The sequence below is a fragment of the Polyodon spathula genome, chromosome 13 (genome assembly GCF_017654505.1).
Source record: "Polyodon spathula isolate WHYD16114869_AA chromosome 13, ASM1765450v1, whole genome shotgun sequence".
In the NCBI taxonomy this organism is placed as follows: domain Eukaryota; kingdom Metazoa; phylum Chordata; class Actinopteri; order Acipenseriformes; family Polyodontidae; genus Polyodon; species Polyodon spathula.
Genome location: NC_054546.1, coordinates 28,175,704 through 28,188,594, shown reverse-complemented (window position 1 = coordinate 28,188,594; position 12,891 = coordinate 28,175,704). Strand labels below are relative to the sequence as shown.

Below are 12,891 nucleotides of genomic sequence, written 5' to 3'. Positions count from 1 at the left end.
ATTATAACATTTATTTATCACTGCTTTATGTCTGATTTTTTTTTGTGTTACTTGCAATTCACAAGAATGAAGAATGAAGGGTGCAGGGTGCAGAGTGTAGGGTACAGGGTCAGGGTGCAGGGTGCAGAGTGTAGGGTACAGGGTCAGGGTGCAGGTTGTAGGGTGCAGGGTGCAGGGTGCACGGTGTTAGGTGCAGGGTGCAGCTCAGGTTTGTTTGGTTTCCAATCCTCAGACCACACAGGAAATCGGAGAGCTGACATTTACAGTAAAAGTATACTGCGGCTCGGAGCACAGCACTGCCGTCAGACACAGGCACCACCTGACAGAGAGAGAGGACTCAGTTAGAGAGGCCGCTGTGAAAATAACCAATCAATTATTCAGCTCTGTAAATCAACTACTTATACTCCAGTGTTTTTATTTATATCGTGTGTTTTAATATAATTAATCACCACACACCCACCCGCTCCAGAACCGCCATCTCCATAGCAACCAGTGGAAGAAGCAAGAGTTGAACCATTATGACTCAATGCTGGACCGACCCTCCCCACCCTAGGATTTTGTTAGCTGTTGCCAGTCTATTGCAGAGTTTAAAATAACAGGTACTGCTTCGAGTTCAATACAGGACTTGTCATTTCCGTACAAGCTGACAATCCCCCCCCCCCCCCCCCCCCCCCCCCCCCACACACACACACACACACACACACAAAAAAAAAAATACACCCTTTCTATCAGAACAAAATAACTTCACTTATCTACAGAGGAGAGGAAGCTCACAGCATACTTGATTTCTAAGCACTAACTTTATTTATTGCCGTTTTAATTCTAAACATTTTCTTATTCATAAAGTCTAAAACTCTATAGAACGAGACTACATCATAAATTATAACATTTATTAGCAAATAAACATTACTTTTATACTTTTTTAAAGCAAATTCCTAATTAATTGCATTTTTATATATTTATTTCCACAGTTTTCTGTATATTAAATGAATAATAGTGCAGTAAGACTTAACTCCTCAATCTGGAGTAAAGTATATCATATTTGTAAAGCATTCTGTAGATTATAAAAGTCATTTTACATTCTAATCAAAAAAATATTTTTTATTTAATTATTAAACACACATATATATATATATATAATATATATATATATATATATATATATATATATATATATATATATATATATATATATATATATTATATTATATATATATATATTATTCTATAAATAAAATTTCTTATGTAAAACTTTTTAATTTTTTTACATTTTTTGTGCGAAAAAATGGATTTTTCTTTTTTTAAACTATCTGGATTTTTTCTATACATAATTTATCTTGGAAATTTGAGCAAAATCATCGCTGCACCATCAGTAAGACATCTATCTATCTATCTATCTATCTATCTATCTATCTATCTATCTATCTATCTATCTATCTATCTATCTATCTTCCCCACAGTATTACTACAGTGTTTGGGAATGTTTACTATAGCAGTTAAACTAGAGCACAGTGCTTGGGGATTGCTAACTATAGCAGTTAAACTGGAACACAGTGTTTGGGAATTGCTAACTGTATCAGCTAGAATGGAACACAGTGTTTGGGGATTGCTAACAATAGCAGGTAGAATGGAACATAGTCTTATTGTAAACTATAGCAGCTAGTGCCTTTCTGTCTTTCTATAACAATAGTTGTCAAGGTTGTGCAGAGCAAGAGCCCCGTTTGTAAATAAAGTGCTGTGTTTTTGTGTGTTTTGGTGGGGGTTGGCAGGGAAGGAGTTAATTCCTGTCCCTGCAAAAAATATGTGAGAATGTGGCTGCTCCCAAATAAAATGATTACTGCTAACTGGGAGCAGCCATGTCAAATGAAAAGAGAGTCCAGGGCTCCATTTGTTTGCTGAGTGTACAGTGAGTTTTGGTTACTGTGTTTCTGCACATTTTGGTTTTGTGTTAGCAGTGAAGGTGAATGCTCAGCCTATGTTTTTTCGTATTTTATTTAAACTTTGTTTTGAGCCTGTATGCTTGTTTATTAAAGTGCGTGTTGGCTGTTTGTACTGCAGGCTCTGTCTCACCGCTATCCTGTCACAAGGGTGTACACAGTGGGACTGATTCACTAGCCATAGCACTGTCAATAGGGTGTGTGGGACTGAATAACACAATTACATTATTATTGCAGTTTGAGATCACTAGACTAGACTGTACTGGAATTGCATTGTAACTGCAGTTTGAGATCACTAGACTGGACTGGAATTACGTGGATACTTCAGTTTGAGATCACTAGACTTAACTGTACTAGAATTACATTGTAACTACAGTTTGAGATCTCTAAACTAGACTGCACTAGTTTCGGTTGAAGATCAGTGTAGTTTATCATAAAACCGCTCTGTTGAAGTTGTTGTTCTTTTTGCGGTGACCTGAATATCTTAATCACAGGTAAATCGTTTTTTTTTTGTTTGTTTTTTTAAAATGAGAATACAGTTAAAGATCATATCCACTGTGATGCAAATTCAGAGAAAAAAAACAAAAGCCTGATGTAATTAAAAAAAAAAAAATGCACCTGTTAATTTGAATAGGTAATGCAGAAAGATCCTCAGTTAGTTACCATTGAAGCAGACAGACAGTGACCCACAGTCTAGTTTAAACAAACACTGCAGTCTCATTTCTTCCTGACTGGTTAGGACTTTCGGAGTTTAACCTCCTGTATGTGCACCTGGCTTCATCAAAAAATGAAGTTTACATGGTCTTTTTTTAGTTGCAGGCATGCACACAAGCTCACTCCCTCCTTGAAGCTCTCTGTCACTCTCATGAGAACTAAACAGACAAACAGACAGACAGACATCCTACTGCAGCAGGGGGGTATGATAGGAACGCTGTATATACAGTGAGCTCTGCTTCAGCTCAGGGAAGAAAAACACAAATGGAAACAAAGAGAAATGAACAGAAAAGAGATCTCCATTCCCCTTTGTTTACATTGTTGTGTTTTTGTACACTGACAACATTTTACAAGAGGGTCCTAGAAAGCTGATATTGTGAGGCATGTGAGGGAGCAAAGTGGGTTCATATGGAAATATATATTTTAACACTATGTGGCAGTGAGCATTTAAATGGATGTTAACTAAAGCTTTCAAATCCATTCTCTTATCTCTTATTAGCTTTATTAACATTGTTATTATCACTGAATATCTATTTTTCATGCTGTTATTATATATTTCATGTACAATTACTCATTTTTTTAAAGAACTGTAGATACTATGAATCACTTTTTTTATTTAAAGTCAATAGTTTCCAATTCTCAAAAACTTCAAAGACAATTCAATCAGGTTTTGCCGTTGTAATCAATTTCGCCGAAAGGTCGCGGGTTACGTTAAAAACAAAGGTTTAATTGTACTGTTGACTCATCGAAAATGGGTTATTACACACATAATACATTTCCAGTGATACAGAGCAGGGCAGTGCTTAGTGTCTATCACACCTGGACTGCTGAAGAGACATTGCACCCCAAAATCTACTGTAACAATAACATGGTTCAAGACAACTGTCTGTCTCCTCACTAATACAAGTGAATCTGTCCAGTCAACCCCTTTTCCCTGTCTCTTATACAAAACAACTGTGTTTTTACAGATCCCTAGTCTGGTTCAGACAGTTTCATACTCATGAAATATCTTAGAAACATTGATATATATATATATATATATAATATATATATATATATAATATAATATAATATATATATATATATATTATATATATATATATATATATATATAATATATATATATATATATAAAATCTTTTTTTTTTTTCTTTTAGAAAAGGTGCAACAAAAACAATGAATATTTTGAAGAACTCGTGAATCGTTGCTGTACAAATTGCCAACCAGGTAATTATAGAAACTTCTGGTATTACAAGTGTGTGAATTAACTTCCTGTAGTTTATAATGTTATATAGCCAGCATTGTCCTGTGTACAGTACAGTACAGTACAGCAAGGCTCTGCCCAGCACACAGCAGGCAATGCCAGCACACTAGAATACAACTTTCTATAGACACCATGTTGAGTAGCTGCTGTAGTTCAATATAGGGCTTATATTAGTGTTATACAGACAACATGTTGGAGAGCGGCTGTAGTTCTGGACAGGGTTTCATCTTTGTGTTAAATAGTGTGGTCCCAACAGCATTGACCTGTGTACAGGACAGTACAGCAAGACTCTGCCCAGCACACAGCAGGCAATGTCAGTGTCACTATTTATTTATCCCATATAAATGATTAACGTTCTTACAGTGATAATGTTGCTAGCGCTAATAAAAAGTAAGTGAATGGCTTATAAACTTTATTTTGTGTTCCTATGAACCTCTTTAAAAAGGACTATGCTCGTGTTGCTGTGCTAGTACCAGCAGGGGGAGGTGAGGTGAGGTGAGGTGAAGAAGCAGGTTTCATGGCAGCCCTGGCTGTCTTCACGTCTTCAAGCCTTTTCCTCCCTGCCCCCTCTCTCACGCGTGGCAGTTGGGATGTGGTTTGGGCCTGTTTCCTTGGTAACCAGGTCTGTGCGTTAACCATCTCATTACTAAAAACACCCCTTCAGTCCTCAGCTCATCATATCCTGCCTGACATCCTGTTTTGATCTTAAAATGTACAACAAGCCTGCTTATATCTTCAAAATACAATATTATAAAGCTGTGTACTGCCTACAAGTCAATGATGGAAGGACCACACTATGTAATACTATAAAACCCTGTATAGAACTACAGAAGCTGCCTAACATGGTGTCTATATAAAGTTGTATTCTAGTTCACTAGCCTTGCCTGCTGTATGCTGGGCAGAGCCTTGCTGTGCTGTACTGCACACAGGGCAATGCTGGTGGGATCACACCATATGGCTACTTACTCCAAATAGTCATCGGTATATTTTTTCTGTTCTAAAATTAATTTGAAATATTTAATGTTTGAGGTTATTGTTTATTTCTGGTTTGGAAACTTAATTAGTGAGTTCTCCCTTTTTGGGGGGTAAAGAGCTTTGTGAATCTAGCAGCCCTTTCACTTCATTTCTCTTTGTTGCTCTCTCTCTCTCTATCTCTCTCTCTCTCTCTCTCTCTCTCTCTCTCTCTTTCTCTCTCTCCCCCTCTCCTCCATCTCTTCCCCCTCTCTCCAATGTCTCTCTTTCCCCTCTCCACCTCTCCTCCATCTCTCCCTCCCTCTTTCCCCCTCTCTCCCCATCTCTATCTCCCTCTTCCCCACTCCTCCATCTCCCCCTCCCTCTTTCTCCCCTTTCCCCTTCTCCTCCCCCTCCCTCTTTCTCCCTCTCTTCTCCATCTCTCCCTCCCTCTCTCCCCTGTCTCTCTCTCTCCCCTCTCCTCCATCTCTCCCTCCCTCTATCTCCCACCTCTCTCTCCCCTTCTCTCTCTCTTTCTCCCTCTCTCTGCAGGTTCCTATCTGAAGCATCGCTGCTCTCTCTTCAATGACACTGTATGTGCTCCCTGCCAGAAGGATCACTACACTGATATCTGGCACCACAGCTCTGAGTGTGAGCGCTGCAGACAGGACTGCAAACAAGGTGTGATGAAACGTCTTACGACTTCCTCTGAGCAACATAGAGGAAGAAATCATGTTGTGGTGTCAAACTGAACACTGACAGTCGGTCTGTCTGAGGCTTTAATGAAACTAAACTCTGAAAGACTGTAGTAAACTAACACAAGCACCCAGAAGGGATTTTATTGTAGTATCAACAAGATTAATTTGGCCTGTGTGTCTGTCTGTCTGTCTGTCTGTCTGTCTGTCTGTCTGTCTGCCTGCATGTTTGTCTATCAGTCTGTCTGACTGACACTCTGCCTGCCTGCCTGCCTGTAGTTATGATTGGGTTTAATTTGCAATACCTCACTTGTTTTTTTTCAGAGAATGGTTTAGTTGTGGTGCAGAGCTGTTCCAGCAGCAGTCAGCTAGTCTGCGATTGTAAACCAGGCCACTCCTGTGAAATACGTACCTTTAGCGGCTCCTGCCTCAGCTGCGCTGCAAACATAGGTACCTTTCATTAGATACTAACACTGGAATACATTTGAATATGCCCTTATTTACAGTTATTATAATTATAACTTATAGTCATGATATTAAACAGGTATAAAAATAACAGCTCATTAGTTTGTTAAAGAATGTTTTTTTTTTTAGTCTGCATTTATGAATAAAATACAGTTAAATGCATTACGGTTTATTTATAGTTTATAGTCTAGAACAAATCATTGCTTTGTATTGCTAGGCAACCAGGTGACCACTTCCTCTCCTGAAAAAACAACTTTCTGTGGACCTGGTATGTTCTTAAATGGGTCTTCCGGTATGTGTCAACAGCATAAAAAGTGAGTTCCTACTCAGAATTACATTTTTATATTCTTTGTTTTAGCGGTTAGCCTCCTTAACTAGTAAAACTCTTTAGTTCTATATCTGTGTGTCAGTTGATAGTTGGCACTATGTCCTTGACAGGAAGCAATAATGTCTGTGGGAGAAACAGCCTGGCTTTAATATTGGGGTCTATGGGGGGGAAACAGCCTGGCTTTAACATTGGGGTGTATTATTGTTTCTAAATGCAGCACTATTGAGGGTTTCATAGTTCTGTTGGATAAAGGTAAAAGTATGTGTTTTGCGATAACAAACACAGGGCTGGTTTCTCATCTAAACCTTGTATAATTCAGCTGTGTGGCACTGGGGAAAGAGCTGGCTGTCGAAGGCAATGCTACAGAAGACAGTCTCTGCATTCAGAAGGAAAAACAAAAGCCAGGTGAGATTGCTTTTTTTTAAAATTAATTTGCATGTGTTTAGTAACAATATTAGATTGTGAAACTATCACTATTGTGGCTCTTATGCTGGGCCTGTATGTATAACAAACCATAGGGATAAAGAGCCAAGATGGTAGACATAGGGCCACAGTTTCACAACTACCAATGTTAAAGCCAGGCTCCCCCCTCCCCCAAGACTCCAATGTTAAAGCCAGGCTATTTCCATCCATAGACCCCAATGTTAAAGCCAAGATGTTTCCCTCCATAGACCCCAATGTTAAAGCCAGGCTGTTTCCCCTCATAGACCCCAATGTTAAAGCCAGACTGTTTCCCCTCATAGTCCCCAATGTTAAAACGAGGCTGTTTCCATCAATAGACTAAAATGTTAAAGCCAGGCTGTTTCCTTCTATGACCCCAATGTTAAAGCCAGGCACACAACAAGCATCAAATGATTATTTTCTACTGTTTCTATTGACAAGATTTTCCAGAAGGGCTGATTTGAATGTTATGATTTGGATTGCTTTTCTGTTTCAGATCGATTTTCAGATTTTGCCTTGTTGGTCACTGTTGTGGGGGCCAGCGTTATGATTTTTTTGGGGGTGATCGCAATGTTATTATCAAAAAAAATAAAACTGCTTGGATTCAAACGAGGTAAGGCAATGTCACTGTTTTCATCAGTTCCTCTTCCTCCTCATGCTGTTTGTCTACGCCCTATTGACAGTGTTATGGCAGGTGAATCAATCCCACTATTACCATGCTACATCCTTTTGATAGAATAGCACAAGTATAGGCAGCTACAATGGGACGAGGCTGCCATTGATAGAATGGGACCACAGCATGCTAACTATGCCCTTCCCAAATGATCTTCAGTGGCAATGCAGACACACAGACAGTGACACTACAATAGTTATCTATATTACTGAGGTCAGTGGTAGTACAAGTATATTCAATAGTGTGAAGCTGCTATGGGCAGAATGGGACCAGAGTGGAATCAGATTTTGACATCCCAGTTGAAGGTGTGATCCAATCTACACTGCTGTCCATTGACGTTCAGCACAGTACCATAGCAGAACCCAACAGACAGACAGACAGACAGAGTGCTACTGTATCAGGACCTCTGTCTGTCTGTACTGCACAATCTGTTTGTTCCCAGTCCATTGTGCAGTTGCCATTGCTGCTAATGCTTCTGCAGGATATGGTTTGTACTGGATAATGCACTGGGATTAGATTAGAATGGGATAACACTGGGACATGTTTGTTCTGGGTAACGCACTGGGTTTCACTTAGAATGGGTTGACATTGGGATACTGAAAACCTGTTCCAACAGTTTATTTCATATCTGCTTCTAATTAGTTATTATTATTTTGTTTTATTTTTACAGTTTTCAAATCATGCAAAACAAAAGAGAAAGAGGTAATCAATCAATCAATAATCTGTCTACCTGCCTGTCTGTTTATCTGTCTGTCAATCTAGCTCTCTATCTCCATCTGTCTGTCAGTCAGTCTATCTGTCTCTCTGTCTGTCAGTCTATAGCTTTGACTTGTCCGTCTGTCTATCTATCTCTGCCTATCTGATTATTTATAAACAGATACAGTTGAAACAGTTCTAAAGTCAAAATGTATAATAAGAATGACATTGCGCTGGAAGATTTACTGTTAGGTGGTACATTTATTGGTACATTGCAAAACAGTTTTATTTAGAGAGCAAAACCTGGGAAAAGGAAATTAGTTAAAATAATTGGTTTCAGGAAACCAAAATAGGTTTTTGTGCAGTTCTGTTCATTTTTAATCCCTTACTGTTTCCCACTTCAGGTTATTAGTGGCATTGCACAGGTCCAGGAGACTCAAACAGATGACAAGCTCTTAACCAGTGGGATGCCTTCATCAACAGAGAGCTTGACCAATCATGCAGCAGCAGGCTTGCAGAAAGACCACCCCCAAGTAGGGCCTGAGGGAGGCAATTGGTCCAGCGGGGTCTTACCACAAACAGCCAATCAGAGGGCAGAGAGCCAGCCTGCCAGAAACAACATGCCCACAGATCCAACTAATGGGCTGCTAGGTGAGTACTGGCAAAAAACAAACAAACAAAAAAAAACCCTACAACTATGTTCCTCCCTCTCTCTTTCATCCCTCTTCTTCACTCTCTCCTCTCTCCTCCCCACTCCTCTCACTCTTCACTCTCCTCTCCTCACAGGTCCTCTACATATCTATAGCCCAGGCACAGTGTTTGTGGGGTTGATAAACAATGTCCCAGGGCACTCGGCTGAGACGAGACGCGGAGGGGCCACTCAGGGGGACAGTCTGGGAGATGTGCTTCGATTCCCTCAGCAGGAGCAGGGGCTGTTGAGCAGGGGAGAGGGGCGACCCCTGCAGGAGGAGGGCAAGGAGAGCCACTTGTCCAGAGAGGAGGGGCAGGCGAGGAGGAGGGGCAGGGCTAGAGAACAACAAGTTCAACAAAAAATTTTTTTTTATTATATATATATATATATATATATATATATATATATATATATATATATATATATAATATATATAAAAAAAAAAATAACAAAGGCGATATTTTTTTCACGGTTATCATGGATTTCACGATTTGCATGAAATCCACCCATTGCCATGCAATATGTACCCCTTATGAATATTCCCATTTCTGAAAGAATAGTGTTTTTTCAGGTATGCATTTAAATATTTAGCAACACTTGTTGTATAATAACTAATAATGTACAATTTTGAACGATATTTATTTCTGCTTTAATAAACATTATGTCAATTGTCAAATACTGTACCTTCAAATACCTATTTTTAGATGGGAACTAAGCCATTATTTTTACCGTGAAAGAAGTACAGCCCCACAGATTAGTAAGCTAACAAAGTAATTCCATATTTTATCTGTTTTGACTTTCCAGTAACTACACAGCACTCAGATTATAGTTTTAGCAAACATGTCATTTCATTTTATGAACCTGATACTGGGTACTCCTTTAGATTTAATAATCTGTTAAACTTACACATCCTGGGTCATTTCAGTTTAGCATGTCAATCACTGGAGTTTGAATGATGACACAGGAAGTGATTAGGTACCAGGAAGCAGCAGCTACTTTTCACCTGTAGTGTCGTCTTTGAGATAATCTGCATAACCCAGAAACAACAAAATAACCAAGAGAAATGTATTTTAAAAGTAAACTAACACAGACAGCAATAATGAATTGTATTGTACTGCCAAACTGAACAGGATTGTGAGGTAATGTCTATCTGTCTGGAATTCTAAACAAGTTAGTAAGTATACATAGTACTTGGTTATAGTAAAATTGTAAATATTAGTATTTTGAAATGATAGATGTATATTTTTATATATAAGTTTTTGCTCAAGAGAGCCAACTTGCCAACATTTTGGTATGTTTAAGGTACAGTTCAAAGGAAACTGTTTTATATATATATATATATATATATATATATATATATATATATATATATATATATAGACACACACACATTAATAAGATTATCTTTTGCATTATAAATGAAAAAAAATCCCTAAGCTTAATTTAAGAATTGCAAACAACATACCTCTTATTTCTTCATATGAAGTGAGTTTTTATAAGCTGTAAATTATGCTCAACAGTTTTTTTTTTTTATTATATTGTTTTGTCAGTCTGTCAAAATCCCCCCACCCCCCGATTACTTCTAAAAGGAGAATATTTGGGGATGCCACTGAGGGGACGACTTGCTTGATCATGTATTAAAACATATTTTATATGCATTTGAAGAGCAGACGATTATCTAGTCAGCAAGAAAAAATGTATCTGAGCAATGGGGTCCACAGTGGTATCCCCTGGTAAAAGCACATCACAGTAAAGCACAGAAAAGACAATGTAACAGCCTGATAGCAAACAGTTTGACAGTCACATATGTGTTTACTTAGGTGCTATTTTAATACAATGATAAACATGTACAATGTTTTCCTATTTTAAAAATCTAATAAAATTAGAATAATCTGGCATTGTTTGCAATCTTCATTTCAATCCATTATAACTGCAGTGTGAGATCACTAGACTATTATTCAGCAGGTTTCATTTGACATTATGAAGCAAAATTAATTGTATAGGGTGATGCAAAATGCTTGGCCAGAGCTCTAGACTGCACTGGGATTACACTATTAGTGCAGTTTAAGATCACTACATTTGATTGAACCAAAATTACATTGTAGCTGAAGTTTGAGATCATTAGACTAGACTACACTAGAATTACTGTACATTGTAACTCAGTTTGAGATTACTAGACTAAACTGCACTAGAATTACATTGTAACTGCTCTTTGAGATCACTAGACTAGACTGCACATGAAATACATTGTAACTGCACTTTGAAATCACTAGACTAGACTGCAATAGAATTACATTGTAACTGCACTTTGAAATCACTAGACTGTTTATTTGTGTTCTAAATGCAAACAAAGGGAACATTTTAGATTATTTTTTTCTTCTGTTTCCATGCTGCTGCAGGTCATAGAAGGAGGATCACTGTTTGTCTGTCTGTCTAGTTCTCATTACAGTGACAGATAACTTTAGGGGTGGGACAGCCAACTATGTATTTTCAAATAGCAGTCTGCACCCACAAGAAGCTAAGATAAACACGAAGTCAGCATTTGACCAGGGAATATATGGTATAGTAGGGGAAAATCAAACAGTAGGGTTAACTAAAGTATAAACCACTACTGGCCGATGGGTTCCCATGATATATACCACGCCTGGGGTATTAACCACCCCAGAAGTGGTATGTATCATCAGAACCGCACGGCCCGAAGTGGTTTATACCGCTTATAACAAGGCTACCTGCCATTTGCAGGAAGAAAAATAATACAAATAATTAAAACACATTTAAATTAAGACAAAACCTGAAACCTTTATTGTGTATACAGCCGCAGTGTAATATGGTCCCAAATTTAATCTGATTAATTCATTGTTTGCTTATTTAAAAAAAAAAAAAAAAAATTGCTCGCGTTAGTTTATTGTGAATTTCTGCATCGAAAGAGCCATCTCACTAAACTGGAGGACTGATGAGGATGGGCGGAGTTTCAAACGACAAGGAAGTAAGGGAGCAGCTGCGAGCAAGACTGAAGTCGTTACATGTGGGACACACATATTCTATTACGTTTTCATACTTTTGGATCTCAAAAGTTTTTGTTAGTTGTCTGACACCCTCGCGTCTAAAACGTGCCAGATTAAGTTGACGATCGAACCAGACTTTACTTACCCAATCCGACCGCGGCGTCAGGGGACAGTACTTCAGTTTCCCGCAGACACTTATCCAGGCCGGTAATTCGGAGGGTCATGTCTGACCTTGTCGTTACCTGCTTTTTTAAGATGTTTCCTGACTGACATGAATACATTGTTGCTGGTTTTAAACTCGCTGGCAGTAGAGATGTTAAAACGTCTACTGTTAAAATATGTATTTAGTTCAGCTCAGCATTATAAAAGTGGAGACTGAATGCTGGTCCTCAGGTGAACTTCTTGCACTGGCATAAAATCCCCTGATGTTGTTGAGATTTTTTGTACTTATTTCCATAAAATGAATGTCCATATTTTTATTTTCTTTAAGTACTTTTAAACCAGCCCATGCTGTAGTGTTTTTTTTTTTTTTTTCATTTTTCATTTAGCTGTTCCTGATCTAGTTACGTGTCTACTCTTTTGGTGCACTTATTCATTTTAAGATGGACTGCTGTCCACTCAAAAAGTTGATGTTGTGCCAGCTATGTGGATTTTCATCGCCAAATATATTAAAGGAAATAGGTGAAATGCCACTCATTTTTGGCAGTCGTTTTGTAACTAATAACAAATAAAATAGCAGTTCGTCATGGAATTTAGAATGTAGTGGTGCATAGAAATTTATTCAGTGTGAAGCGGCTCATTAGTATGCAAGCTATGCTATAAACGCGCTATATATATATATATATATATATATATATATATATATATATATATAATATTACACACACCTTAGCACGGTAATAGAGCAGAGTGGATTTCCCAAGAGTATATAGCTGCAAAACGAAGGCTCACAATATATACGTAATATACTCGTAATATATACGTAGTGCTTCAGTATCGTAAACACCCCTACCTCGTGACCATAATACCTC

General features: G+C 38.1%; 1 protein-coding gene across 1 annotated transcript; it reads left to right on the top strand.

The window, feature by feature from the left end:
- The first annotated feature begins 1,258 nt into the window (after positions 1-1,258).
- On the top strand, positions 1,259-9,842 carry LOC121325451 (tumor necrosis factor receptor superfamily member 1B-like). The gene is made up of 11 exons (XM_041267932.1): positions 1,259-1,372; positions 3,809-3,878; positions 5,419-5,547; positions 5,886-6,011; positions 6,244-6,340; positions 6,674-6,759; positions 7,292-7,408; positions 8,139-8,170; positions 8,569-8,815; positions 8,951-9,173; positions 9,762-9,842. Exons 1-11 carry the CDS (start codon positions 1,286-1,288, stop codon positions 9,805-9,807), a joined length of 1,260 nt encoding a protein of 419 aa, XP_041123866.1. The 5' UTR covers positions 1,259-1,285; the 3' UTR covers positions 9,808-9,842.
- The last annotated feature ends 3,049 nt before the right edge of the window (positions 9,843-12,891 follow it).